The sequence below is a fragment of the Cherax quadricarinatus genome, chromosome 22, assembly GCF_038502225.1.
Source record: "Cherax quadricarinatus isolate ZL_2023a chromosome 22, ASM3850222v1, whole genome shotgun sequence".
Classification (NCBI taxonomy): Eukaryota; Metazoa; Arthropoda; class Malacostraca; order Decapoda; family Parastacidae; genus Cherax; species Cherax quadricarinatus.
The window spans coordinates 35,565,369-35,592,013 of NC_091313.1; the positions used below are offsets into that span (position 1 = coordinate 35,565,369).

The 26,645-nt window shown below is 43.8% G+C and overlaps 1 protein-coding gene across 1 annotated transcript in view; it reads right to left on the minus strand.

The window, feature by feature from the left end:
• The window catches only part of LOC128689813 (chondroitin sulfate proteoglycan 4), a 375,987-nt gene that overhangs the window by 166,446 nt on the left and 182,896 nt on the right, over positions 1-26,645 (minus strand). The window contains exon 3 of the mRNA XM_053778303.2: positions 25,449-25,591. Within this exon, the coding sequence (XP_053634278.1) occupies positions 25,449-25,591 (143 nt within the window). The remainder of the gene's footprint in view (positions 1-25,448; positions 25,592-26,645) is intronic.

The following is a 26,645-nucleotide window of genomic DNA, read 5'->3' on the forward strand; positions in this document are numbered from 1 at the left end:
AGCCACCACAATCAGCAGTCAGCAACAATCAGGCACCACAATCAGCAGTCAGCAACAATCAGCCACCACAGTCAGCAGTCAGCAACAATCAGACACCACAATCAGCAGTCAGCAACAATCAGTCACCACAATCAGCAATCAGCAACAATCAGCCACCACAATCAGCAGTCAGCAACAATCAGGCACCACAGGCACCACAATCAGCAGTCAGCAACAATGAGGCACCACAATCAACAGTCAGCAACAATCAGGCACCACAATCAGCAGTCAGCAACAATCAGCCACCACAATCAGCAGTCAGCAACAATCAGGCACCACAATCAGCAGTCAGCAACAATCAGCCACCACAATCAGCAGTCAGCAACAATCAGCCACCACAATCAGCAGTCAGCAACAATCAGCCACCACAATCAACAGTCAGCAACAATCAGGCATCACAATCAGCACTCAGCAACAATCAGCCACCACAATCAGCAGTCAGCAACAATCAGGCACCACAATCAGCAGTCAGCAACAATCAGCCACCACAATCAGCAGTCAGCAACAATCAAGCACCACAATCAGCAGTCAACAACAATCAGCCACCACAATCAGCAGTCAGCAACAATCAGCCACCATAATCAGCAGTCAGCAACAATCATCCACCACAATCAGCAGTCAGCAACAATCAGGCGCCACAATCAGCACTCAGCAACAATCAGCTATCACAATCAGCAGTCAGCAACAATCAGCCACCACAATCAGCAGTCAGCAACAATTAGGCACCACAGTCAGCAGTCAGCAATAATCAGCCACCACAATCAGCAGTCAGCAACAATCAGCCACCACAGTCAGCAGTCAGCAATAATCAGCCACCACAATCAGCAGTTAGCAACAATTAGGCACCACAGTCAGCAGTCAGCAATAATCAGCCACCACAATCAGCAGTCAGCAACAATCAGCCACCACAGTCAGCAGTCAGCAATAATCAGCCACCACAATCAGCAGTCAGCAACAATTAGCCACCACAATCAGCAGTCAGCAACAATCAGCCACCACAATCAGCAGTCAGCAACAATTAGGCACCACAATCAGCAGTCAGCAACAATTAGGCACCACAATCAGCAGTCAGCAACAATCAGCCACCACAATCAGCAGTTAGCAACAATTAGCCACCACAGTCAGCAGTCAGCAACAATCAGCCACCACAATCAGCAGTCAGCAACAATCAGCCACCACAATCAGCAGTCAGCAACAATTAGCCACCACAATCAGCAGTCAGCAACAATCAGCCACCACAATCAGCGCTCAGCAACAATCAGCCACCACAATCAGCAGTCAGCAACAATCAGCCACCACAATTAGCAGTCAGCAACAATTAGGCACCACAATCAGCAGTCAGCAAGAATCAGCCACCACAATCAGCAGTCAGCAAGAATCAGCCACCACAATCAGCAGTCAGCAACAATTAGCCACCACAATCAGCAGTCAGCAACAATCAGCCACCACAAACAGCAGTCAGCAACAATTAGGCACCACAAACAGCAGTCAGCAACAATCAGCCACCACAATCAGCAGTCAGCAACAATTAGGCACCACAAACAGCAGTCAGCAACAATCAGCCACCACAATCAGCAGTCAGCAAGAATCAGCCACCACAATCAGCAGTCAGCAACAATTAGCCACCACAATCAGCAGTCAGCAACAATCAGCCACTACAATCAGCAGTCAGCAACAATCAGCCACCACAAACCAAAAACACTTTCTGGTGAAGATAAAATCAATATTAAATTGTCAAGGATTCCTACCGTCGACCCTGGTAGCCAGCAGGGTGGCCAAGCTCTGTCAAGATGGTGGCTGAAAGGGTGGCCAAGATCTCTTAAGGTGGTGGCCAGGAGGGTGGAATGGCTTTCTCAAGGTGGTCAAGATCTCTTAAGGTGGTGGCCAGGAGGGTGGAATGGCTTTCTCAAGGTGGTCAGGAGCTTGGCCAAGCTCTTTCAAGAAGGTGGCCACGAGGGTGGCCAAGTTACCTCAAAGTAGTGGTGAGGGACTCTCTCTGAAGGTGGCAGTGGTCAGGGAGGCTCTCTCTTGGTGGTAGTGGTCAGGGAGTCTCTCTCAAGATGGTTGTGGTCAGGGAGTCTCTCTCAAGATGGTTGTGGTCAGGGAGTCTCTCTCAAGATGGTTGTGGTCAGGGAGTCTCTCTCAAGATGGTTGTGGTCAGGGAGTCTCTCTCAAGATGGTTGTGGTCAGGGAGTCTCTCTCAAGATGGTTGTGGTCAGGGAGTCTCTCTCAAGATGGTTGTGGTCAGGGAGTCTCTCTCAAGATGGTAGTGGTCAGGGAGTCTCTCTCAAGATGGTTGTGGTCAGGGAGTCTCTCTCAAGATGGCTGTGGTCAGGGAGTCTCTCTCAAGATGGTTGTGGTCAGGGAGTCTCTCTCAAGATGGTTGTGGTCAGGGAGTCTCTCTCAAGATGGTAGTGGTCAGGGAGTCTCTCTCAAGATGGTAGTGGTCAGGGAGTCTCTCTCAAGATGGTAGTGGTCAGGGAGTCTCTCTCAAGATGGTAGTGGTCAGGGAGTCTCTCTCAAGATGGTAGTGGTCAGGGAGTCTCATTCAAGATGGTAGTGGTCAGGGAGTCTCTCTCAAGATGGTAGTGGTCAGGGAGTCTCTCTCAAGATGGTAGTGGTCAGGGAGTCTCTCTCAAGATGGTAGTGGTCAGGGAGTCTCATTCAAGATGGTAGTGGTCAGGGAGTCTCAAGATAGCTGTGGCATGCTAAGAGTATGTTACAATTTATTCGGCGTCTGTCACACACCCATATAGGTATGCCCTCCCGTCCAGTGAACCAGGTGCTAAGAGTTTAATGAGTAGAGGACCCACGTTATGCTAGCGCCTTGGTTCAGCCAATGACAAGGAAGCCCACCAAACATGTGAAGCGATGTGAGGACACAATATTGAATCAACATTGGTAGACTTACTTCCAAGCCTGGTCGAAGACAGTTCTCACCATATTTCTTGCTTGCAAATTGCCATTCTGTACATATTCTCTTTATATATTGTACATGCACTGCGTGCTGTTTGGTGAAGTAAATAAAAGTATTTACTCTCTCTGCTGCCTCTTGCTCGTTCCTCGTTCCTACCTTGGTTATCGCGTTACAACCAGGTGTGCAGGCCACTAGACTACGCTTGTGCTCGTAATATGGGCTGTCTGTCCTGAAGTCTGTCTCTGCATTGTCTCTGTGAGCCTGCCTACAGTATAGAATTGTAAACGACCCAAGTCGTTGTGTGCTATTGTGTTGTGTTGAGCATATTGCAAATTTAGTGTATGTTATAGTGTTGGTGGGTTGTGCCTCCGTTGCATGTCAGGCGATTGGTGACTGAATATACCCTGCAGAATTTGCCCAGACTATCTCTACAATGCTACTGGCATATTGCTCGTTCTACTGGTATAGAAAATCAAAGAACTCATACTGCTGCACAGCTTCGTGAGGGTATATATTACAATTCGTGTAATATAGAGTTCCCACCTGAGATTTTAACTGCTGCAGGAGATATTAATCGCCGATCCCAGCTTCGATTCCTTCGTAATGGGAGAGGTCAAACTTCGGAGCAGCAGGGCCAGTATCCACCTGGGAAAACAGGTGGTGAATCGGGGTTATCACTGGGGGAGTCAGCTTCGTTAGCGCTTGATTTGGCTAAACTCAATCTTGAGCACACCAGGGAGCAACGTGCTTTTCCTAAGGAAGAATTTGACAGAGAGGAAAGGAGACAATTTCGGCGTACTGTGGATGACAATTTCAGTGTTCAGATATCTGTATTACTAGTACCTCGTTATTCTGATTCTAAGCCTGAGCACTTTTCGAGTCTTTCAAAAATCAGTCTCGAGTTCTGCGATGGACAATCGATCATTGGGCAGCACTGGTTCATACAGCATTATCCGGCAAATCACAGGAATTTACAGCTGATTTGGATGAAGATTTTGCTTGTTACGACGTTGTTTAAGCAGCTGTACTCTGTGCATATCAGTGTATTCCCGCTAAATACGGGCAGGAATTTCAACTGAGTGTGAGGGAAAAGCCCTTAAAAGGGAGGTTTATGGTTGTTCAGACTCGCAGGAACCGTTACCGTGTTACCGCCTGTTCTGCCATCTAGCGGGACGGGGCTAAACTTAATTCTCTTGGGTCTGATTTCTTATTTCGTTTCTACTCGTGGTAGTATTATCCTTGCCTAGTGTGTGTTGAAGTGTGGAGAAACACTTCACCTCCATTATTCTTCTGATCAGCTCGGGTGATCTACCAGGATTATTTCTAGTGTTACTGATTTGCCTGCCTAACAGTAATGACATTGAAATAGTATACCAAACCTTGACTTTCTTCAATGTTTATATTTATTTACCCTCGTGTAACCAATGTTTCTTGTATTATCAGCTCTGCTGCTGGCCTGGTAAACCAGGGTAGACGCTGGTTATTTGGAGCAAGATCCCTGTCAACTGGACATATTGGAATATAACGACTTCTCATCTCTTTGACTTCGGAAGTGTGGTACTGCGACCAAGTATTGACAGGATTCCAGAACATAGGATGAACACCGCCACCCAGGATAACCAATACCTTTTCTTCTAAAAACATCACAGAAGACCATCCTGGACATAGTATACTCCTGTCTCAACATCACTTGGTGGTAGTGATCAGAGAGTCTCTCACTTGGTGGTAGTGATCAGAGAGTCTCTCACTTGGTGGTAGTGATCAGAGAGTATCTCACTTGGTGGTAGTGATCAGAGAGTCTCTCACTTGGTGGTAGTGATCAGAGAGTCTCTCACTTGGTGGTAGTGGTCAGAGAGTCTTTCTCTTGGTGGTAGTGATCAGAGAGTCTCTCACTTGGTGGTAGTGATCAGAGAGTCTCTCACTTGGTGGTAGTGATCAGAGAGTTTTTCTCTTGGTGGTAGTGATCAAAGAGTCTTTCTCTTGGTGGTAGTGGTCAGGAAGTCTCTCTTTGCTTAATTGGTAAATTGGTACTTCTGCTTGTAATAACAATGGGAGCCGAGTGTTCTTGAAAACACAGCGGGTAGAAAATTTGAAGCCGGTCAGCAGTAATTATATAAGAAAGTGAAAAGGGGTTTTACGGCTTGAAAACAATCCGATGAGGCATTCTCCAGTTATCGCAATGATTCCATAAATTCCATGTTATAAAAATAATATCTCTTTCACAAATTAGAAGACACTTGAACCAGTAAACATCGAAGCCGTCAGAACTCTTTCTCAAATATATTTCTAGTTAAAGAGAACCAAAATTTCACAATATTTAACACACAAATTTGGCAAATCTGCGGCACCTACACTCTTGAATTTTGTTCTCTGTTGTTCTCAAATTACAAGGTAACCTTATGTCTTTTTTTCTGAATAACCGAAACCAACCAGTAGTGGTTTATGGAAGTTTCTGGTGCCTTTCTAGGATATTAAAAAAAGGTTCCTACATCTCGTCCTGAGGCAGCTACACACGTCACTTGTTCCTAGAGTCCTGGCATAGTTACCGTACATCATGGTATAAGGACCGAAACGTTTTCTAATAAATATGTCATAGTGTTTGCTTACGTGTCTTTCTAAACCACCATACACCATCGTTGAAGATGTGAAGTCGATCAGATGAGGCCTTGTGATATTATAGAAATAAAAACGAAAAAGTTTGAGGAAGCAAAAAAAAAAAAAATAATATTGCACCAAGTGTAAATAACCAACATCAGTTAAACCAGAATAATTTAAACCAGCATCAGTTAAACCAGCATCGGTTAAACCAGCATCAGTTAAACCAGCATCAGTTAAACCAGCATCAGTGAAACCAGCATCAGCTAAACTAGCATCAGTTAAACTAACATCAGTTAAACCAGCATCAGTTAAACCAGCATTACTTAAACCAGTATCAGTTAAACCAGCATCAGTTTAACCAGCATCAGTTTAACCAGCATCACTTAAACCAGCATCAGTTAGACCAATATCAGTGAAACCAGCATCAGTTAAACCAGAATAAGTTAAACCAGCATCACTTAAACCAATATCAGTTAAACCAGAATCAGTTAAACCATCATTTGAACCAGCATCAGTTAAATCAACATCAGTTAAATCAGCATCAGTTAAACCAGAATCAGTTTAACCAGCCTCAGTTAAACCAGTATCAGTTAAACCAGCATCACTTAAACCAGCATCACTTAAACTAGCATCAGTTAAATGTTTCCAGAGATCCTCACAGGCGCCCCAGGAATTATATAACCCTTGATAGAAGGTAGAAGTCAACGTCGGGAACACAGCTACAATGTTATTAAAAGTCGGTTACAAGTCGCATGCGACACAGAGGGGGAGAGAACAAGTGTAAACTGGTAGCCATGCTGGTGGTGTGCCGCATGCGACACAGAGGGGGAGAGAACAAGTGTAAACTGGTGGCCATGCTGGTGGTGTGCCGCATGCGACACAGAGGGAGAGAGAACAAGTGTAAACTGGTAGCCATGCTGGTGGTGTGCCGCATGCGACACAGAGGGGGAGAGAACAAGTGTAAACTGGTAGCCATGCTGGTGGTGTGCCGCATGCGACACAGAGGGGGAGAGAACAAGTGTAAACTGGTGGCCATGCTGGTGGTGTGCCGCATGCGACACAGAGGGGGAGAGAACAAGTGTAAACTGGTATCCATGCTGGTGGTGTGCGAGCCTTCCAGCCACAACCTGCTGAACCATGTATTGTTTTGCATATCGCTTGTAGGGATCATCTCTGGAGTGGAAGAGAAAGAAGACATGTGCAGCAGTTGGGTATCTTTACACCGGAACGTTTCGCCTACACTGTAGACCTCTTCAATCGAATACATTTTCAGCAGAAGCAGTGGAGATGTCAAGTCGATGCAATCAGTCCTTCACTATTGAAGACGTAGTTTCGAGGTGAACAGTCCCACAGCCTGGAGAAGAGTTCCGCTTCATAATCTGGAACAATATGAACCCGAAACATCCGAATGGAGATCTGTATACTACCAAACTGTCGGCTGAAGAAACCTACTGTGTAGGCGAAACATTTCGGAATAAAAATACCCGACCGGTGCATAATCTTTATCAGCTGTTCGGTACTGTTAGATTCGTGTCGCTGTCGTCACCAACATCAATGTTGATAAATTAGACACAGGTGCAACTCTTGGGTATCTTTATTGAGGAAACGTTTAGCCACACAGTGGCTTCATCAGTCCATACGTAGGTAAAACTTGAAGAACAGGAGGAGAATGAGGTAATCAGTCCCTCAACCTAGAGTCGATGTGTTCAGTCCATCAATCTTGATTGATGGACTACTCAAGATTGATGGACTGAACACATCGACTCTAGGTTGAGGGACTGATTACCTCATTCTCCTCCTGTTCTTCAAGTTTCTCCTACGTATGGACTGGTGAAGCCACTGTGTGGCGAAACGTTTCCTCAATAAAGATACCCAAGAGTTGCACCTGTGTCTAATTTATCAACATGTCGGTTCTCTGAACCATTCATCTACAACATCAACGTTCACAGTACCAATGACAAAATAAATCAGAAGTGATGCTGCCCAAAGCGACCTCTTCTAAAAGGTAAACAAACCCTCACCTGGAATGATCTGTTAAGTCTGGTGGGGGTCAAAGATTATCAGTCTTCCACTTTATGTCGTATTCTGTCAAGGACCTACAGCTCCTGTGCTTCTTAAGGGTGCTAAGGGGCAACTGAAATGCCTCTGGTATACGTTCTGGCATGTTCCCCGGTGGCCTGGAGGCTAAAGCTCTCGCTTCACACACGGAGGGCCCGGGTTCGATACATAAGAACATAAGAACATAAGAAAGGAGGAACACTGCAGGAGGCCTGTTGGCCCATACTAGGCAGGTCCTTTACAATTCATCCCACTAACAAAACATTTCCCCAACCCAATTTTCAATGCCACCCAAGAAATAAGCTCTGATGCGAAAGTCCCACTCAAATCCAACCCCTCCCACTCATGTACTTATCTAGCCTAAATTTGAAACTACCCAAAGTCCCAGCCTCAATAACCCAACTAGGTAGACTGTTCCACTCATCAACTACCCTATTTCCAAACCAATACATTCCTATGTCCCGGCGGTGGAAACATTTCGAAGCGTTTCCTTACACCTGTTGTTCTGTTCACCTAGCAGCAAACAGGTACCTGGGTGTTAGTCGACTGGTGTGGGTCGCATCCTGGGGGATAAGATTGAGGACCACAATGGAAATAAGACAGACAGTCCTCGATGACGCACTGATTTTCTTGGGTTATGCTGGGTGGCTAACCCTCCGGGGTTAAAAATCCTAACAAAATCTTATCTTATCGAATTTAGAAGATATAAGAACATAAGAATGGAGGAACACTGCAGGAGGCCTACTGTCCCATACAAGGCAGGTCCTTATTAAAACGACCTCTACCCAAAGCAACCCAAGAATATCCTCCTGTACCCAATGACACCAATCAAACTCAGCCCCTCCCACTCATATACTTGTCCAATCTCTTTTTAAAGTCACCCAAGGTCCCAGACTCGATCACCCTACTCGGGAGATTGTTCCACGCATCCACAACTCGGTTCAAAAACCAGTATTTATCTATGTCCTTTCTAAATCTAAATTTATCCAACTTAAATCCATTATTTCTGGTTCTTACCTGGTTCGACACCCTCAGTACTTTATTAATATCACCTTTGTTTATACCCGTCATCACTTACACACTTCAGTGATATCTCCCCTCATTCTACGTCTCTCCAGAGAGTGGAGATTTAAGGCTTTAAGTCTATCTTCATACGGGAGATTCCTTACACCAGTGGTTCCCAAACTTTTTCAGTTTGTTACCCAATTTAACATGCCACATAAAGCATGTTACCCCTTTCACAAAATGTTGTTATTATTGATATATGTGGCTAAATGTGAACGTATACAGCCTCGCATACTCTGCTAATCCTAGCAAAACCATTGAAAACGTAAGAACCACACATACATTATATATAAAATTAATAATAGCTACAAATTCACAGTAACAGTGGGTAAATACTAACTATATACTGCACAGGGCAGTACACATACATACCAGCTTATGTCTACCTCGGCTGATGCTCACAGATAAACTGACAGTGTGAAATAGAGGCAGCCTCAGGAAGTGAGTGACGCGTACTGGACAGGTCGATCTGGGCTACTGAGTGACTTGTCCTGAAGCATACTTGTCAAAATACTTTTGGGTTTCCACACACTTAGCTATATATTTCTTCTTTTCTAATACTGTATATTAGTTTTTGATGTTTATTGTTATTTGGTTTAACTTTATTACTTACTTATAATAGGTTTACTTTACAACTTTATATACTAAGACAAAGTTAACAATAATCCTCATACCGGGTACCGCATTGTTTTCTTGATTTTCAGAATTCATAACTTTTTTTCTGTCACCCCTCCATTACCCCCCAAAAATGGTTAAATTACCCCCAGGGGGTAATTTACCCCCAGTTTGGGAACCACTGCCTTACACGGTAAATCATTTTAGTCATTCTTCTCTGTATGTTCTCCAATGAAATATAAGGACCTGCCTCGCATGGGCCAGTAGGCCTTCTGCAGTGTTCCTCCATTCTTATGTTCTTATGAGTCTATATCCATCCTGTAGTAAGGGAACCAAAACTCAGCGTCATAATCTAAATGAGGCCTCACTAGTGATAAATAGAGCTGTAAAATAACTTTTGGACTTCTGTTACTTATATTTCTTGAGATAAATCTTAGTAATCTGTTAGCCTTGTTGCACACACTTAGACACTGCTGTCTTGGCTTTAGATTTCTGCTTACCATGACTCCCAAGTCTTTTTCACATTCTGTAGGATTAAGTTCTACTTCACCTAGTACATAGCTTCAAGGGTTTTCATTACCTTACACTTATCCACATTGAACTTCATCTGCCATTTTTCAGACCAAGAAATTAATTTGTCCAAATCTTCCTGGAGTTCCTTGGAATCCTCCTCAGAATGAATCATACGGCCTATCTTTGTATCATCAGCAAATTTGCTCTCTTTAGTTCTTCAGAAAGCGTACAAGATAAATAAAATTAAGCCTAATTTTAATCTTAATATTGTTTTTATAAATCTTGATATCCAATGGCTAGACTTCTAGGGTTGGTTAAGCTGATTTGAAAGCTTCGAGGTTGATCTATGTATCTTACGTGCAGTGAGATAGAGGTGGCTAAGTTGTGAAGCATGGGAAATATCTCTCTTGGGTTGGGTAACAACCGAAACATATCTAGTATTGTTAGGTAAGACACATATGCAACAGTTAGGTATCTTTATTATGAAACGTTTCGCCTACACAGTAGGCTTCTTCAGTCAAGTACAGAAAAGTTGATAGAAGCAGAAGATACTTGAAGACGATGTAATCAGTCCATCACCCTTAAAGTTTTGAGGTGGTCAGTCCCTCAGTCTGGAGAAGAGCATTGTTCCATCTAGTATTGGCTGGGCTTTACATCCCGAGTGTTTGGAGAGCGTTGATCTGTGGCTCTGGTGCGTCTTTCATCTGATGATGCGGATCATCAGAGGAAAAATATGCATAAGTATGTGCTCCATGACCAAAGTTATTGAATCTGAACCCATTCCCAGTAACTTTAAATGACTCAGATAACTTTCAATACCCTCAGTGGCGTAGCTTCACAGGTTCAAAAATATGCCTCTTAATTCGACGACGGTAGAGAGTAACATTCAAGTGTGAAGATGCAGAGCTGCCAATTTTATGCAGAATAGTGGGTAACTACGACCAACACACTCACTGTAAGGTAACTACGACCAACACACTGTAAGGTAACTACGACCAACACACTGTAAGGTAACTACGACCAACACACTCACTGTAAGATAACCACGACCAACACACTGTAAGGTAACTACGACCAACACACTCACTGTAAGATAACCACGACCAACACACTGTAAGGTAACTACGACCAACACACTGTAAGGTAACTACGACCAACACACTCACTGTAAGATAACCACGACCAACACACTGTAAGGTAACTACGACCAACACACTGTAAGGTAACTACGACCAACACACTCACTGTAAGATAACCACGACCAACACACTGTAAGGTAACTACGACCAACACACTCACTGTAAGATAACCACGACCAACACACTGTAAGGTAACTACGACCAACACACTGTAAGGTAACTACGACCAACACACTCACTGTAAGGTAACCACGACCAACACACTGTAAGGTAACTACGACCAACACACTCACTGTAAGGTAACCACGACCAACACACTCACTGTAAGATAACCACGACCAACACACTGTAAGGTAACTACGACCAACACACTGTAAGGTAACTACGACCAACACACTCACTGTAAGGTAACCACGACCAACACACTGTAAGGTAACTACGACCAACACACTGTAAGGTAACTACGACCAACACACTCACTGTAAGGTAAACACGACCAACACACTCACTGTAAGATAACCACGACCAACACACTCACTGTAAGATAACCACGACCAACACACTGTAAGGTAACTACGACCAACACACGGTAAGGTAACTACGACCAACACACTCACTGTAAGGTAACCACGACCAACACACTGTAAGGTAACTACGACCAACACACTGTAAGGTAACTACGACCAACACACTCACTGTAAGGTAACCACGACCAACACACTGTAAGGTAACGACAACCAACACACTAACTGTAAGGTAACTACGACCAACACACTCACTGTAAGGTAACTACGACCAACACACTGTAAGGTAACTACGACCAACACACTCACTGTAAGGTAACTACGACCAACACACTCACTGTAAGGTAACTACGACCAACACACTCACTGTAAGGTAACTACGACCAACACACTGTAAGGTAACTACGACCAACACACTGTAAGGTAACTACGACCAACACACTCACTGTAAGGTAACTACGACCAACACACTCACTGTAAGGTAACTACGACCAACACACTGTAAGGTAACTATGACCAACACACTCACTGTAAGGTAACTGCGACCAACACACTGTAAGGTAACTACGACCAACAAACTCACTGTAAGGTAACTACGACCAACACACTGTAAGGTAACTGCGACCAACACACTCACTGTAAGGTAACTACGACCAACACACTGTAAGGTAACTGCGACCAACACACTCACTGTAAGGTAACTACGACCAACACACTCACTGTAAGGTAACTACGACCAACACACTGTAAGGTAACTTCGACCAACACACTCACTGTAAGGTAACTACGACCAACACACTCACTGTAAGGTAACTACGACCAACACACTGTAAGGTAACTACGACCAACACACTGTAAGGTAACTACGACCAACACACTGTAAGGTAACTACGACCAACACACTGTAAGGTAACTACGACCAACACACTCACTGTAAGGTAACTACGACCAACACACTGTAAGGTAACTGCGACCAACACACTGTAAGGTAACTACGACCAACACACTGTAAGGTAACTACGACCAACACACTGTAAGGTAACTATGACCAACACACTGTAAGGTAACTACGACCAACACACTCACTGTAAGGTAACTACGACCAACACACTGTAAGGTAACTACGACCAACACACTGTAAGGTAACTACGACCAACACACTGTAAGGTTATTATGACCAACACACTGTAAGGTAACTACGACCAACACACTGTAAGGTAACTATGACCAACACACTGTAAGGTAACTACGACCAACACACTCACTGTAAGGTAACTACGACCAACACACTCACTGTAAGGTAACTACGACCAACACACTGTAAGGTAACTACGACCAACACACTGTAAGGTAACTACGACCAACACACTGTAAGGTAACTACGACCAACACACTGTAAGGTTATTATGACCAACACACTGTAAGGTAACTACGACCAACACACTGTAAGGTAACTATGACCAACACACTGTAAGGTAACTACGATCAACACACTCACTGTAAGGTAACTACGACCAACACACTCACTGTAAGGTAACTACGACCAACACACTGTAAGGTAACTGCGACCAACACACTCACTGTAAGGTAACTACGACCAACACACTGTAAGGTAACTACGACCAACACACTCACTGTAAGGTAACTACGATCAACACACTCACTGTAAGGTAACTACGACCAACACACTCACTGTAAGGTAACTACGACCAATACACTCACTGTAAGGTAACTACGACCAACACACTCACTGTAAGGTAACTACGACCAACACACTCACTGTAAGGTAACTACGATCAACACACTGTAAGGTAACTACTACCAACACACTCACTGTAAGGTAACTACGACCAACACACTCACTGTAAGGTAACTACGATCAACACACTCACTGTAAGGTAACTACGACCAACACACTCACTGTAAGGTAACTACGACCAACACACTCACTGTAAGGTAACTACGATCAACACACTGTAAGGTAACTACTACCAACACACTCACTGTAAGGTAACTACGACCAACACATTCACTGTAAGGTAACTACGACCAACACACTCACTGTAAGGTAACTACGACCAACACACTCACTGTAAGGTAACTACGACCAACACACTCACTGTAAGGTAACTACAACCAACACACTCACTGTAAGGTAACTACGATCAACACACTCACTGTAAGGTAACTACGACCAACACACTCACTGTAAGGTAACTACGACCAACACACTCACTGTAAGGTAACTACGACCAACACACTCACTGTAAGGTAACTACGACCAACACACTCACTGTAAGGTAACCACGACCAACACACTCACTGTAAGGTAACTACGACCAACACCCTCACTCTAAGGTAACCACGACCAACACACTCACTGTAAGGTAACTACGACCAACACACTCACTGTAAGGTAACTACGACCAACACACTCACTCTAAGGTAACCACGACCAACACACTCACTGTAAGGTAACTACGGCCAACACACTCACTGTAAGGTAACTACGACCAACACACTCACTCTAAGGTAACCACGACCAACACACTCACTGTAAGGTAACTACGACCAACACACTCACTGTAAGGTAACTACGATCAACATAGTCACTGTAAGGTAACTACGATCAACACACTCACTGTAAGGTAACTACGATCAACACACTCACTGTAAGGTAACTACGACCAACACACTCACTGTAAGGTAACTACGACCAACACACTCACTGTAAGGTAACTAGGATCAACACACTCACTGTAAGGTAACTACGATCAACACACTCACTGTAAGGTAACTACGATCAACACACTCACTGTAAGGTAACTACGACCAACACACTCACTGTAAGGTAACTACGACCAACACACTCACTGTAAGGTAACTACGATCAACACACTCACTGTAAGGTAACTACGACCAACACACTCACTGTAAGGTAACTACGACCAACACACTCACTGTAAGGTAACTGCGACCAACACACTCACTGTAAGGTAACTGCGACCAACACACTCACTGTAAGGTAACTGCGACCAACACACTCACTGTAAGGTAACTACGACCAACACACTCACTGTAAGGTAACTACGATCAACACACTCACTCTAAGGTAACTACGACCAACACACTCACTGTAAGGTAACTACGACCAACACACTCACTGTAAGGTAACTACGATCAACACACTCACTGTAAGGTAACTACGACCAACACACTCACTGTAAGGTAACTACGACCAACACACTCACTGTAAGGTAACTGCGACCAACACACTCACTGTAAGGTAACTACGACCAACACACTCACTGTAAGGTAACTACGACCAACACACTCACTGTAAGGTAACTACGACCAACACACTCACTGTAAGGTAACTACGACCAACACACTCACTGTAAGGTAACTACGATCAACACACTCACTGTAAGGTAACTACGACCAACACACTCACTGTAAGGTAACTACGATCAACACACTCACTGTAAGGTAACTACGATCAACACACTCACTGTAAGGTAACTACGACCAACACACTCACTATAAGTTTTATTCCCAACAAATCACGTTAAGTATAAGAGTCTGCCTCTCATGATCGGTTTCAGTACTTAATGGATTGTGTTTCTTATGCCAGGATAGTACCACTAATGTTTTGTGTTTACATGTTATTATCATCAAAAAGAAGCGCTAAACCTACAAGGGTCATACAGCACAGCAGGGCAGGGAAGGATGCATGGGTATTGGGTAGCAAGAGAGGGATGATTATTAGGTCATGGAGTGCAGCGGGGCAGTGGATAGTGCAGGGGTAGAGGTTAGCAAAAGATTGAAGTAGAAAGAGCTGTGAGGACTGCTAGAGGCATCATCAAAGTTTGTGCAGTAAATCAGTTGCTGTCAAAAAGTCAATGAGAGAGTCTGGGTTGAAGGAGGATCCATCAGCAAGAAGGGAAAGTAAAGCAAGGGCAGTAGAGCGGTGACGGCGTTGATAGTAAATTCTGCGTGCTAGTTGATAGAGTGGGCAGTCCAACAGAATGTGTCTAACAGAAACTGGAACCTGGCAATTCTCAGAGTGAAACAGGGCGCCTCTCCATGAGATACCCGTGAGTAAAGACGAGTGTGGCCGATGCGAAGACGGGAGATAGTAGTCTCCCAACACCTCTGCATGAAACTGGGAGGTCATGAACTGCTGACCGCGCAGGAGTGTCAGCCTGTTCATTGCCCTGTACGTCAACATGACCGGGGACCCAGCAAATAACAAGATCTTTGTGTTTCCTAGAGATACGGCGTAACCAGAGGTGAATACGAAGAACTAGGGGGGTGAGGTGTATCAAATTTTCGTATAGCCTGTAAAGTACTAAGGGAGTCTGAAACGACCACAAATGGCGACACAGGCATAGATGCAATACGGATAAGTGCTACAAGAATGGCATACAATTCAGCCGTAAAAATACTAGCCGAGGGTTATAAATGCCCTCGCACGACGCTGTCCGGAAACACTGCTACGAATCCGACTCCGTCAGAAAACTTAGAACCATCTGTGTACACTGCGATGGCATGAGAATGAGATCGGAAATGATTAAGAAAAGGAGAGCGAGAAGTCACCGTGGGCAGTTGGGCTTTCGCGCATGGCAGTGGGAAAGAACAGACACGAGCAGTCGGAACTTTCCAAGGGGGTAGGGAAAAGTGAGATGCTACATGAACATAGAAAGATGGTAACGGAAGGGAAGAAATGAGCGAATGTAGGCGAAGAGGAAAGGGACGGAGTAAACAAGGGCGACAAACAAATAAAGAACGTCTGCTAACATCAGTGATTATCCTATATATGGAAGGATTGCGGAGGTCATGAAAGCGAACATAACAGCGAAGGCAATGAGCATCACGGTGATCGGACAAGGATGGAATATTCGCCTCTGCATAGAGGCTCTCAACCGGTGAAGAGGGAAAAGCACCGAGGCATATACGTAATCCCTGGTGATGGATGGGATTAAGGCTAGAGAGAGTTGCAGGAGAGGCCGCTGGATATTTCTGGTCGCCATAATCGAGTTTCGATAAAATTGGGGCTGAATGTAGTCGAAGGTGTGTGTACGTGTAAATTTGTTAATATAGCAAAACAGTTAACAAAAATTAAGAACCGTTGGAATCCAAGTCATAACAGGAGAATGCTTTCTATGATTGGCTTCTAATGTTAAGACTTCCTGAACACGTGGTTTGCTAATTTTATTAAAAAGTGATATTCAATTATATTCAATAATTAAATATTGCTTCTTCAGATCAGCATCAAAACATTAATAATGATGCCCCAGAAGTTTACTATGAGTATATGCAAATTCGAAATTTTACTGAAATTGTTAAAAACTTGGAATCGTTGGAATCAGATCAACTGGTGAATGACAGTTCTGAAAGGCTTCAACATTTTTAGAGTTGGTGAAAAGGATGAACGATGTGGAGCGTCAATAAATAGGTATGGCATGAATAAATCGTTCAATCTGCCCTCTCAACCTACCAACGGGAGCAAGGAGGGAGTTGGGCGTATGAATGAGAGGTAGGGAGAACTGGGAGATGATCGCTGTCATGCAGATCAGGTACCACAGACCAACAGAAAATAAAGTGCTATACAAGAAGAGCAAATAGAATCATCTATACACAATATAGAGCAAGTGTGAGGATCAGAATGTGTGCAGGAGCGCGGGTATTTACAACATGGAGAGGGAGGGAAGTCTCCAGCTGGTCGCCACGAGAGTCAGCCTGAGACCTTCATAAAGGAAATAACCATTAACATCACCTAAAAAACAGAAAGGAGTGGAGGAGGTAAGGAAGAAATTAGAAAGTCGAAATCAAGGATAGACAAAGGAGAAAGATACAAAGATCAGACTGGGTGAAACTTGCGTAAATACATGTGCTGCAGTGTAAGTGACGTATGTACGAAAAGTTAATCGGGAAAATAATCAGATTATCATAAAACAGCCGGAGACAGAAAGGCCAACAGTGAAGAGTAATTTTGGTTCATGTAAACAGACACAAACAGGAGAAAACTGATAGAATAACTCTTGGAGGTTACCCACCTTGCCCCTCCGACAATCTACTGTAATACAGCTATGAGCAGTAAGAATGAATACAACGGTACTAGAAAGCGTGTGGTATATATGGGCTAGAATGACGAATGAAGTCGATGAGTGGCTGTAGCTGTAAGTTAGAGAGATTTGTTAGTAGCCTGAGAAGAAAGATGATGTATAAGAGTAGATGTAGGAGGCTGTTAAAGGTGAATGTGAAGGTATGGGAGGTGGGTCAGTGCCCTTCACTATGTTCTTTCAAAGATTCTATTGTTATACCCCAAAAAATCGCAAGAACGCACCGACAGTACGACAGAACATGCCATCTAACCTCCCTGTAATGACCGACCATACGGAAACTCGCAACGACAATTCACAAAGGAGTGTACTGCGCAGTGTGATCTACGCAGGCCCCATATTTTACCCAGGATCCTTGCGAAAATTCGATCTAAGAAATTTTTGACAGCATCTCGTATATCAGGATTCATTGCTCTGTCTTGCCAATGACTCCTCTATTGCTTTACCAACCTTAAATCTACTTGATTTCATATTTCTCATTACTCTGAATGCTACCATGAAATATTTGTGGTACACTTCAAAGGAAACATGAAGATCACTAGCAACAGCCTCAACTCACAAGCGAATTTGTTGGACCTATTTATTATTCCTTACTGCGAAGAATAATTCTGAAGGGGTCTTGATATGAAGGGGTCTTGATGTGAAGGGGTTTTGATGTGTACCTCTGTCATTAGTTGGACATTGAACAACACATGTCCATCGATCTAAATGTCACAAATCAAGTGTCACTTGGTATTTCTTCGCAGAGAGGAAGCAATATTCTTTGAAATTTTATTGGTCGGTCTCGGGCCTATAGTGACGCTTGACTTCTGATCAGCCAAGTGACGTTTCATATAAAGTTTACATATGATCGTTGATTCTAAAACCCACTATATATATATATATATATATATATATATATATATATATATATATATATATATATATATATATATATATATATATATATGTATATATATATATGTATATATATATATATATATATATATGTATATATATATATATGTATATATATATATATAAAATATATATTTTTTTTTTTTATAATCACACCGGCCGATTCCCACCAAGGCAGGGTGGCCCGAAAAAGAAAAACTTTCACCATCATTCACTCCATCACTGTCTTGCCAGAAGGGTGCTTTACACTACAGTTTTTAAACTGCAACATTAACACCCCTCCTTCAGAGTGCAGGCACTGTACTTCCCATCTCCAGGACTCAAGTCCGGCCTGCCGGTTTCCCTGAATCCCTTCATAAATGTTACTTTGCTCACACTCCAACAGCACGTCAAGTATTAAAAACCATTTGTCTCCATTCACTCCTATCAAACACGCTCACGCATGCCTGCTGGAAGTCCAAGCCCCTCGCACACAAAACCTCCTTTACCCCCTCCCTCCAACCCTTCCTAGGCCGACCCCTACCCCGCCTTCCTTCCACTACAGACTGATACACTCTTGAAGTCATTCTGTTTCGCTCCATTCTCTCTACATGTCCGAACCACCTCAACAACCCTTCCTCAGCCCTCTGGACAACAGTTTTGGTAATCCCGCACCTCCTCCTAACTTCCAAACTACGAATTCTCTGCATTATATTCACACCACACATTGCCCTCAGACATGACATCTCCACTGCCTCCAGCCTTCTCCTCGCTGCAACATTCATCACCCACGCTTCACACCCATATAAGAGCGTTGGTAAAACTATACTCTCATACATTCCCCTCTTTGCCTCCAAGGACAAAGTTCTTTGTCTCCACAGACTCCTAAGTGCACCACTCACTCTTTTTCCCTCATCAATTCTATGATTCACCTCATCTTTCATAGACCCATCCGCTGACACGTCCACTCCCAAATATCTGAATACGTTCACCTCCTCCATACTCTCTCCCTCCAATCTGATATTCAATCTTTCATCACCTAATCTTTTTGTTATCCTCATAACCTTACTCTTTCCTGTATTCACCTTTAATTTTCTTCTTTTGCACACCCTACCAAATTCATCCACCAATCTCTGCAACTTCTCTTCAGAATCTCCCAAGAGCACAGTGTCATCAGCAAAGAGCAGCTGTGACAACTCCCACTTTGTGTGTGATTCTTTATCTTTTAACTCCACGCCTCTTGCCAAGACCCTCGCATTTACATACATACATACATATATATATATATATATATATATATATATATATATATATATATATATATATATATATATATATATATATATATATATATATATATATATATATAAAGTTCAGATTCCCATGTTTTCTGTTACATCTTCTTCCAGGTATAATTGATCTTCTCTCTTACGTTTGGCACCGTAACTGACTTACGACTGTCGTGCTTCACGTGACCTGGGAAATGTATACTGCCAGAAAAGTTCGTATAATTCCGAAAATAACATCATGGGTTTTGAGAAAAATCTGATTCCATCTTCTACATCTGCAAATAAATAGAAGCAAACAATAAATACAACACAAGAACATTAATATGAAATACTTTTAGCACATACAATAGGAAAGATAAGTTGACTATAAAACAGTTTTTCCATCCCAACAAACTGAAAATACAAGCAGATTCACATTTAAATAATCTAGGTATCAACAAAAAAATCGATAATAATGAAAATGTCGCAATTCTTACTCATGTAATTACATTAAAAATATAATACACAAATAACAGATGCAACACACGTTACAAATACAATTTAAATAACGTTATATCATAATATTCACATTTCAAATATATATTTCACCATGGTAACTAATAAAATTTAATGTATTGTTCTAATCAACATTCATCATGACAGAAAATACCTCACAGACACCAATTATTAATTTTTATATTTTCAAAAACAAGTGCATCTCCAAGAAAATCTTATGTTAATATTACTTAGATTCTATAAAGTAACAAAAGTAATTTTTTATTATTTGGTAATTTACATAAAAAATGTTTCTCGTGGAGGGCATTATGTATTTTGAAGAGAAAAAAAATACTCCCAATGATGGAAAATAATCAAAAATTGACTTTATGTTGTAAAAGGGCGTAAACTGACTGAATTTAGCTGACCAGTTACTAACTTGCTACTGGTACGGTGACCAGCAACACCAGTGCTACTAGTAAGGTGACCAGCAACACCAGTGCTACTAGTAAGGTGACCAGCAACATCAGTGTTACTAGTAAGGTGACCAGCAACATCAGTGTTACTAGTAAGGTGACCAGCAACACCAGTGTTACTAGTAAGGTGACCAGCAACACCAGTGTTACTAGTAAGGTGACCAGCAACACCAGTGCTACTAGTAAGGTGACCAGCAACACCAGTGCTACTAGTAAGGTGACCAGCAACATCAGTGTTACTAGTAAGGTGACCAGCAACATCAGTGTTACTAGTAAGGTGACCAGCAACACCAGTGTTACTAGTAAGGTGACCAGCAACACCAGTGTTACTAGTAAGGTGACCAGCAACACCAGTGTTACTAGTAAGGTGACCAGCAACACCAGTGTTACTAGTAAGGTGACCAGCAGCACCAGTGTTACTAGTAAGGTGACCAGCAGCACCAGTGTTACTAGTAAGGTGACCAGCAACACCAGTGTTACTAGTAAGGTGACCAGCAACACCAGTGTTACTAGTAAGGTGACCAGCAACACCAGTGTTACTAGTAAGGTGACCAGCAACACCAGTGTTACTAGTAAGGTGACCAGCAACACCAGTGTTACTAGTAAGGTGACCAGCAACACCAGTGTTACTAGTAAGGTGACCAGCAACACCAGTGTTACTAGTAAGGTGACCAGCAACACCAGTGTTACTAGTAAGGTGACCAGCAACACCAGTGTTACTAGTAAGGTGACCAGCAGCACCAGTGTTACTAGTAAGATGACCAGCAACACCAGTGTTACTAGTAAGGTGACCAGCAACACCAGTGTTACTAGTAAGGTGACCAGCAACACCAGTGTTACTAGTAAGGTGACCAGCAACACCAGTGTTACTAGTAAGGTGACCAGCAACACCAGTGTTACTAGTAAGGTGACCAGCAACACCAGTGTTACTAGTAAGGTGACCAGCAGCACCAGTGTTACTAGTAAGATGACCAGCAACACCAGTGTTACTAGTAAGGTGACCAGCAACACCAGTGTTACTAGTAAGGTGACCAGCAACACCAGTGTTACTAGTAAGGTGACCAGCAGCACTAGTGTTACTAGTAAGGTGACCAGCAGCACCAGTGTTACTAGTAAGGTGACCAGCAGCACCAGTGTTACTAGTAAGGTGACCAGCAACACCAGTGTTACTAGTAAGGTGACCAGCAGCACCAGTGTTACTAGTAAGGTGACAAGCAACACCAGTGTTACTAGTAAGATGACCAGTAACACCAGTGTTACTAGTAAGGTGACCAGCAGCACCAGTGTTACTAGTAAAGTGACCAGCAACACCAGTGTTACTAGTAAGGTGACCAGCAACACCAGTGTTACTAGTAAGGTGACCAGCAGCACCAGTGTTACTAGTAAGGTGACCAGCAACACCAGTGTTACTAGTAAGGTGACCAGCAGCACCAGTGTTACTAGTAAGGTGACCAGCAACACCAGTGTTACTAGTAAGGTGACCAGCAGCACCAGTGTTACTAGTAAGGTGACCAGCAACACCAGTGTTACTAGAAAGATGACCAGCAGCACCAGTGTTACTAGTAAGGTGACCAGCAGCACCAGTGTTACTAGTAAGGTGACCAGCAGCACCAGTGTTACTAGTAAGGTGACCAGCAGCACCAGTGTTACTAGTAAGGTGACCAGCAGCACCAGTGTTACTAATAAGGTGACCAGCAGCACCAGTGTTACTAGTAAGGTGACCAGCAGCACCAGTGTTACTAGTAAAGTGACCAGCAGGACCAGTGTTACTAGTAAAGTGACCAGCAGTACCAGTGTTACTAGTAAAGTGACCAGCAGCACCAGTGTTACTAGTAAAGTGACCAGCACCACCATTGTTAGTAGTAAAGTGACCAGCAGTACCAGTGTTACTAGTAAAGTGACCAGCAGCACCAGTGTTACTAGTAAAGTGACCAGCAGTACCAGTGTTACTAGTAAGGTGACCAGCAGCTCCAGTGTTACTAGTAAAGGGACCAGCAGTACCAGTGTTACTAGTAAAGTGACCAGCAGTACCAGTGTTACTAGTAAAGTGACCAGCAGTACCAGTGTTACTAGTAAAGTGACCAGCAGTACCAGTGTTACTAGTAAAGGGACCAGCAGTACCAGTGGGCTATGATGTCTGACGCTGGTGTCGAGTATCGTTGCTTCCTCGGCACCATTATAGCTATTACTAGCAGCAGAAATGTGGTATTAAATTAGTGGAGCAGATTAAATGGCACGTAAGTGGAAATAAATGGTATAAAATACAGACGCAATAGAAATATAAACACATATGCAGTATAATATGATCCTTTATGTACAACGTTTCGCCCACACAGTGGGCTTTATCAAGTCACAAACAGATCTGCGTTGATAAAGTCCACTGTGTGGGCGAAACGTTGTCAATAAAGGATCACATTACATTGCATATGTGTTTATATTTCCATGACACGTAGGTACGTACGTGTGTGCTTGTGTACTCACCTAATTGTGGTTGCAGGGGTCGATACTCAGCTCCTGGCACCGCCTCTTCACTGACCCCTACTGGGTCCTCCCTCTCCCTACTCCATGAGCTCTATCATACCTGGTCTTAAAGCTATGTATGGTTCGTACCTCCTCTGCATCACTTGCCAGACTTTTCCACTTCCTAACAACTGTGTGGCTGAAGAAATACTTCCTAACATCCCTTTGGCTCATCTGAGTCTTCAACTTCCAATTATGACCCCTTGTTTCTGTGTCCCATCTCTGGAACATCCTGTCTCTGTCCACCTTATCTATTCCACGCAGTATTTTGTATGTCGTTATCATGTCACCCCTGGCTCTCCTGTCCTCCAACGTCGTCAGACCGATTTCCCTTAACTTTTCTTCGTAGGATATTCCCCTTAGCTCTGGAACTAACCTTGTCGGAAACCTTTGCACTTTCTCTAATTTCTTGACGTGCTTTACCAGGTGGGGGTTCCAAATAGGTGCTGCGTACTCCAGTATGGGCCTGACGTAAACAGTGTATAGAGTCTTGAACGATTCCTTACTGAGGTATCGGAACGCTATTCTCAGGTTTGCCAGGCGCCCTTATGCCGCAGCAGTTATTTGGTTAATATGGACTTTCAGAGACGTGCTCCGTGATATACTCACCCCCAGATATTTCTCCTTGAGTGAGGTTTGCAGTCTTTGGCCGTGGTTTGCGGTCTTCTTTGTCCTTCCCCGATCTTCATGACTTTGCACTTGGTGAGGTTGAACTCCAGGAGCCAATTGCTGGACCAGGTTTGCAGCCTTCCCAGATCCCTTTGTAGTTCTGCCTGGTCTTCGATCGAATGAATTCTTCTCATCAACTTCACGTCATCTGCAAACAGGGACACTTCGGAGTCTATTCCTTCCGTCATGTCGTTCACATATACCAGAAACAGCACTGGTCCTAGGACTGACCCCTGTGGGACCCCGCTGGTCACAGGCGCCCACTCTGACACCTCGCCACGTACTATGACTCGCTGCTGTCTTCCTGACAAGTATTCCCTGATCCATTGTAGTGCCTTCCCTGCTGTATGTGCCTGCTGGTAGTGTGTGTGTGTGTGTGTGTGTGTGTGTGTGTGTGTGTGTGTGTGTGTGTGTGTGTGTGTGTGTGTGTGTGTGTGTGTGTGTGTGTGTGTGTGTGTGTGTGTGTGTGTGTATGTGTGTGTGAGAGAGAAAGAGAGAGAGAGAGAGAGAGAGAGAGAGAGAGAGAGAGAGAGAGACAGACAGACAGAGAGTGAGAGAGAGAGAGAGAGAGAGAGAGAGAGAGAGAGAGAGAGAGAGAGAGAGAGAGAGAGAGAGAGAGAGAGAGAGAGAGAGAGAGAGAGAGAGACAGACAGACAGACAGACAGACAGACAGTCAGTCAGTCAGACAGACAGTCAGTCAGACAGACAGTCAGACAGACAGACAGACAGACAGACAGACAATCAGACAGTCAGACAGACAGACAGACGGTCAGACAGACAAACGGACAGACAGTCAGACAGACAGACAGACAGACAGACAGACAGACAGACAGGCAGACAGACTACAAAACGGTTAATTTGGTTGCCACTCGTATGAAAACTAACCCAAGTGCTTAGTTCACTGTTGATTATATTGGATAATGTTACCGTCGAGGGAATACGTTTTGCAAAAAGTATTGCCAGGGTAACCTGTAGTGACGACCTGTCTGGTGGTGGTGCTGACCCGCCTGGTGATGCTTACCTGCCTGGTGGTGGTGCTGACCTGCTTGGTGGTAGTGCTGACCTGCCTGGTGGTGCTGCTGTCCTGCTAGATGGTGCTGCTGACCTGCCTGGTGGTGGAGCTGTCCTGCCTGGTGGTGGTGCTGACCTGCCTGGTGGTGGTGCTGACCTGCCTGGTGGTGGTGCTGACCTGCCTGGTGGTGGTGCTGACCTACCTGGTGGTGCTGCTGTCCTGCTAGATGGTGCTGCTGACCTGCCTGGTGGTGGAGCTGACCTGCCTGGTGGTGGTGCTGACCTGCCTGGTGGTGGTGCTGACCTGCCTGGTGGTGGTGCTGACCTGCCTGGTGGTGGTGCTGACCTACCTGGTGGTGGTGCTGACCTGCCCGAGGGTGGTGCTGACCTGCCTGATGGTGGTGCTGACTTACCTGGTGGTGCTGCTGACTTACTTGGGGGTTGTGATAATACTGGTCATAACTCAGCTGGTAGCACTAGGGTCAGGCCTGCCTGGTGAAGGTGGTGTGTTGTGGTGGTATTACTGGCGTTATGACCCACCTGGTGGTGTGAATATTGTCAATGGTGAGGGTCATTTGGGCGGTGTTGCGGGAGATTCTGACCTCGTGCCAGAAAAGGTCGTCAAGACGCAGCCTGGGAGCCGAGGAGAGTTCAGACTCTCCCGCCCCCAAGTTGATGCGTACCTGACGAAGGTGGCAAAAATAATGTTAAAACCCATCTCTTATATTTATGGACTCCCCCCCCAAAAAAAAAAAAATAAAAATACTGGCCATTGACAATGTTTATATACCTTTGCATATATTCATATGAAGGGTATGTAATACCGACAAGATTAAGAAACAAACACATGTACAACATCTGAGTATCTTTACTTCTAAACGTTTCGCCCTCCAGTGACTTTATCAATACAATACAAGGATGTAATGTGAAGAATATAGAACTATATACCAAAAATGAGTAATTAGTCTCAAGTAGAGAGTCTTCAAGACTACGATGCTCTTCACTAACTCCAAAACTGAGGGACTCATTCTCTCATCTTTTGTGTATGGTTCTACATTCTTCACATTGTGCCCTTGTATTCATAAAGTCACTGGAGGGAGAAACGTCTACAAATAAAGACATCCAGATGTTGCACATGTGTCTAATTCTTCACTTTGTATACCTCTGATATACCTTTGACGGGTTTCAAGAGTTTAATCCTCTACTCTCACAACCCTGCCTAGGATCAGCCCTGTCTCCTGTATGCCTGGTTGACCAGGCTTTTGCGGCAGGCAGTTCGCTGACCTATCCACCACAGTCTGGTATAATTACTTCATTATCCAACTCGTTATTTTCTTGGCTTTCGTGACATTTTCCCTAATATGTTCCTTGAAAGAACAATAGATGATATTGTTACACGCAGGTTCTTCACAGGTGCCTTTAATTTATTTTAGTAATCCTGCGTGTTGTATACATTCCACATCCTCATTCTTTTCTTACCTAAGAAGACGGATCTTATCACTATTAAACATATTAATCACTGCCGACTGAAATATCATTCCTACCTCTTCTTGCATTATTCCGTGTCTTCTACCGACGTGATTCTTAGACATATTTTGGTATCATCTAAGAAGATAAGAACAGAAAGACGTCAGGATCGTGTCTTTTGGTACTTTACTTTCTGTTAGTGCTGGATTTTGCACTGTTCGCTAGTATTCCTTGCGCTCTATTTCTCAGAATATTGAATATTCACTTGCC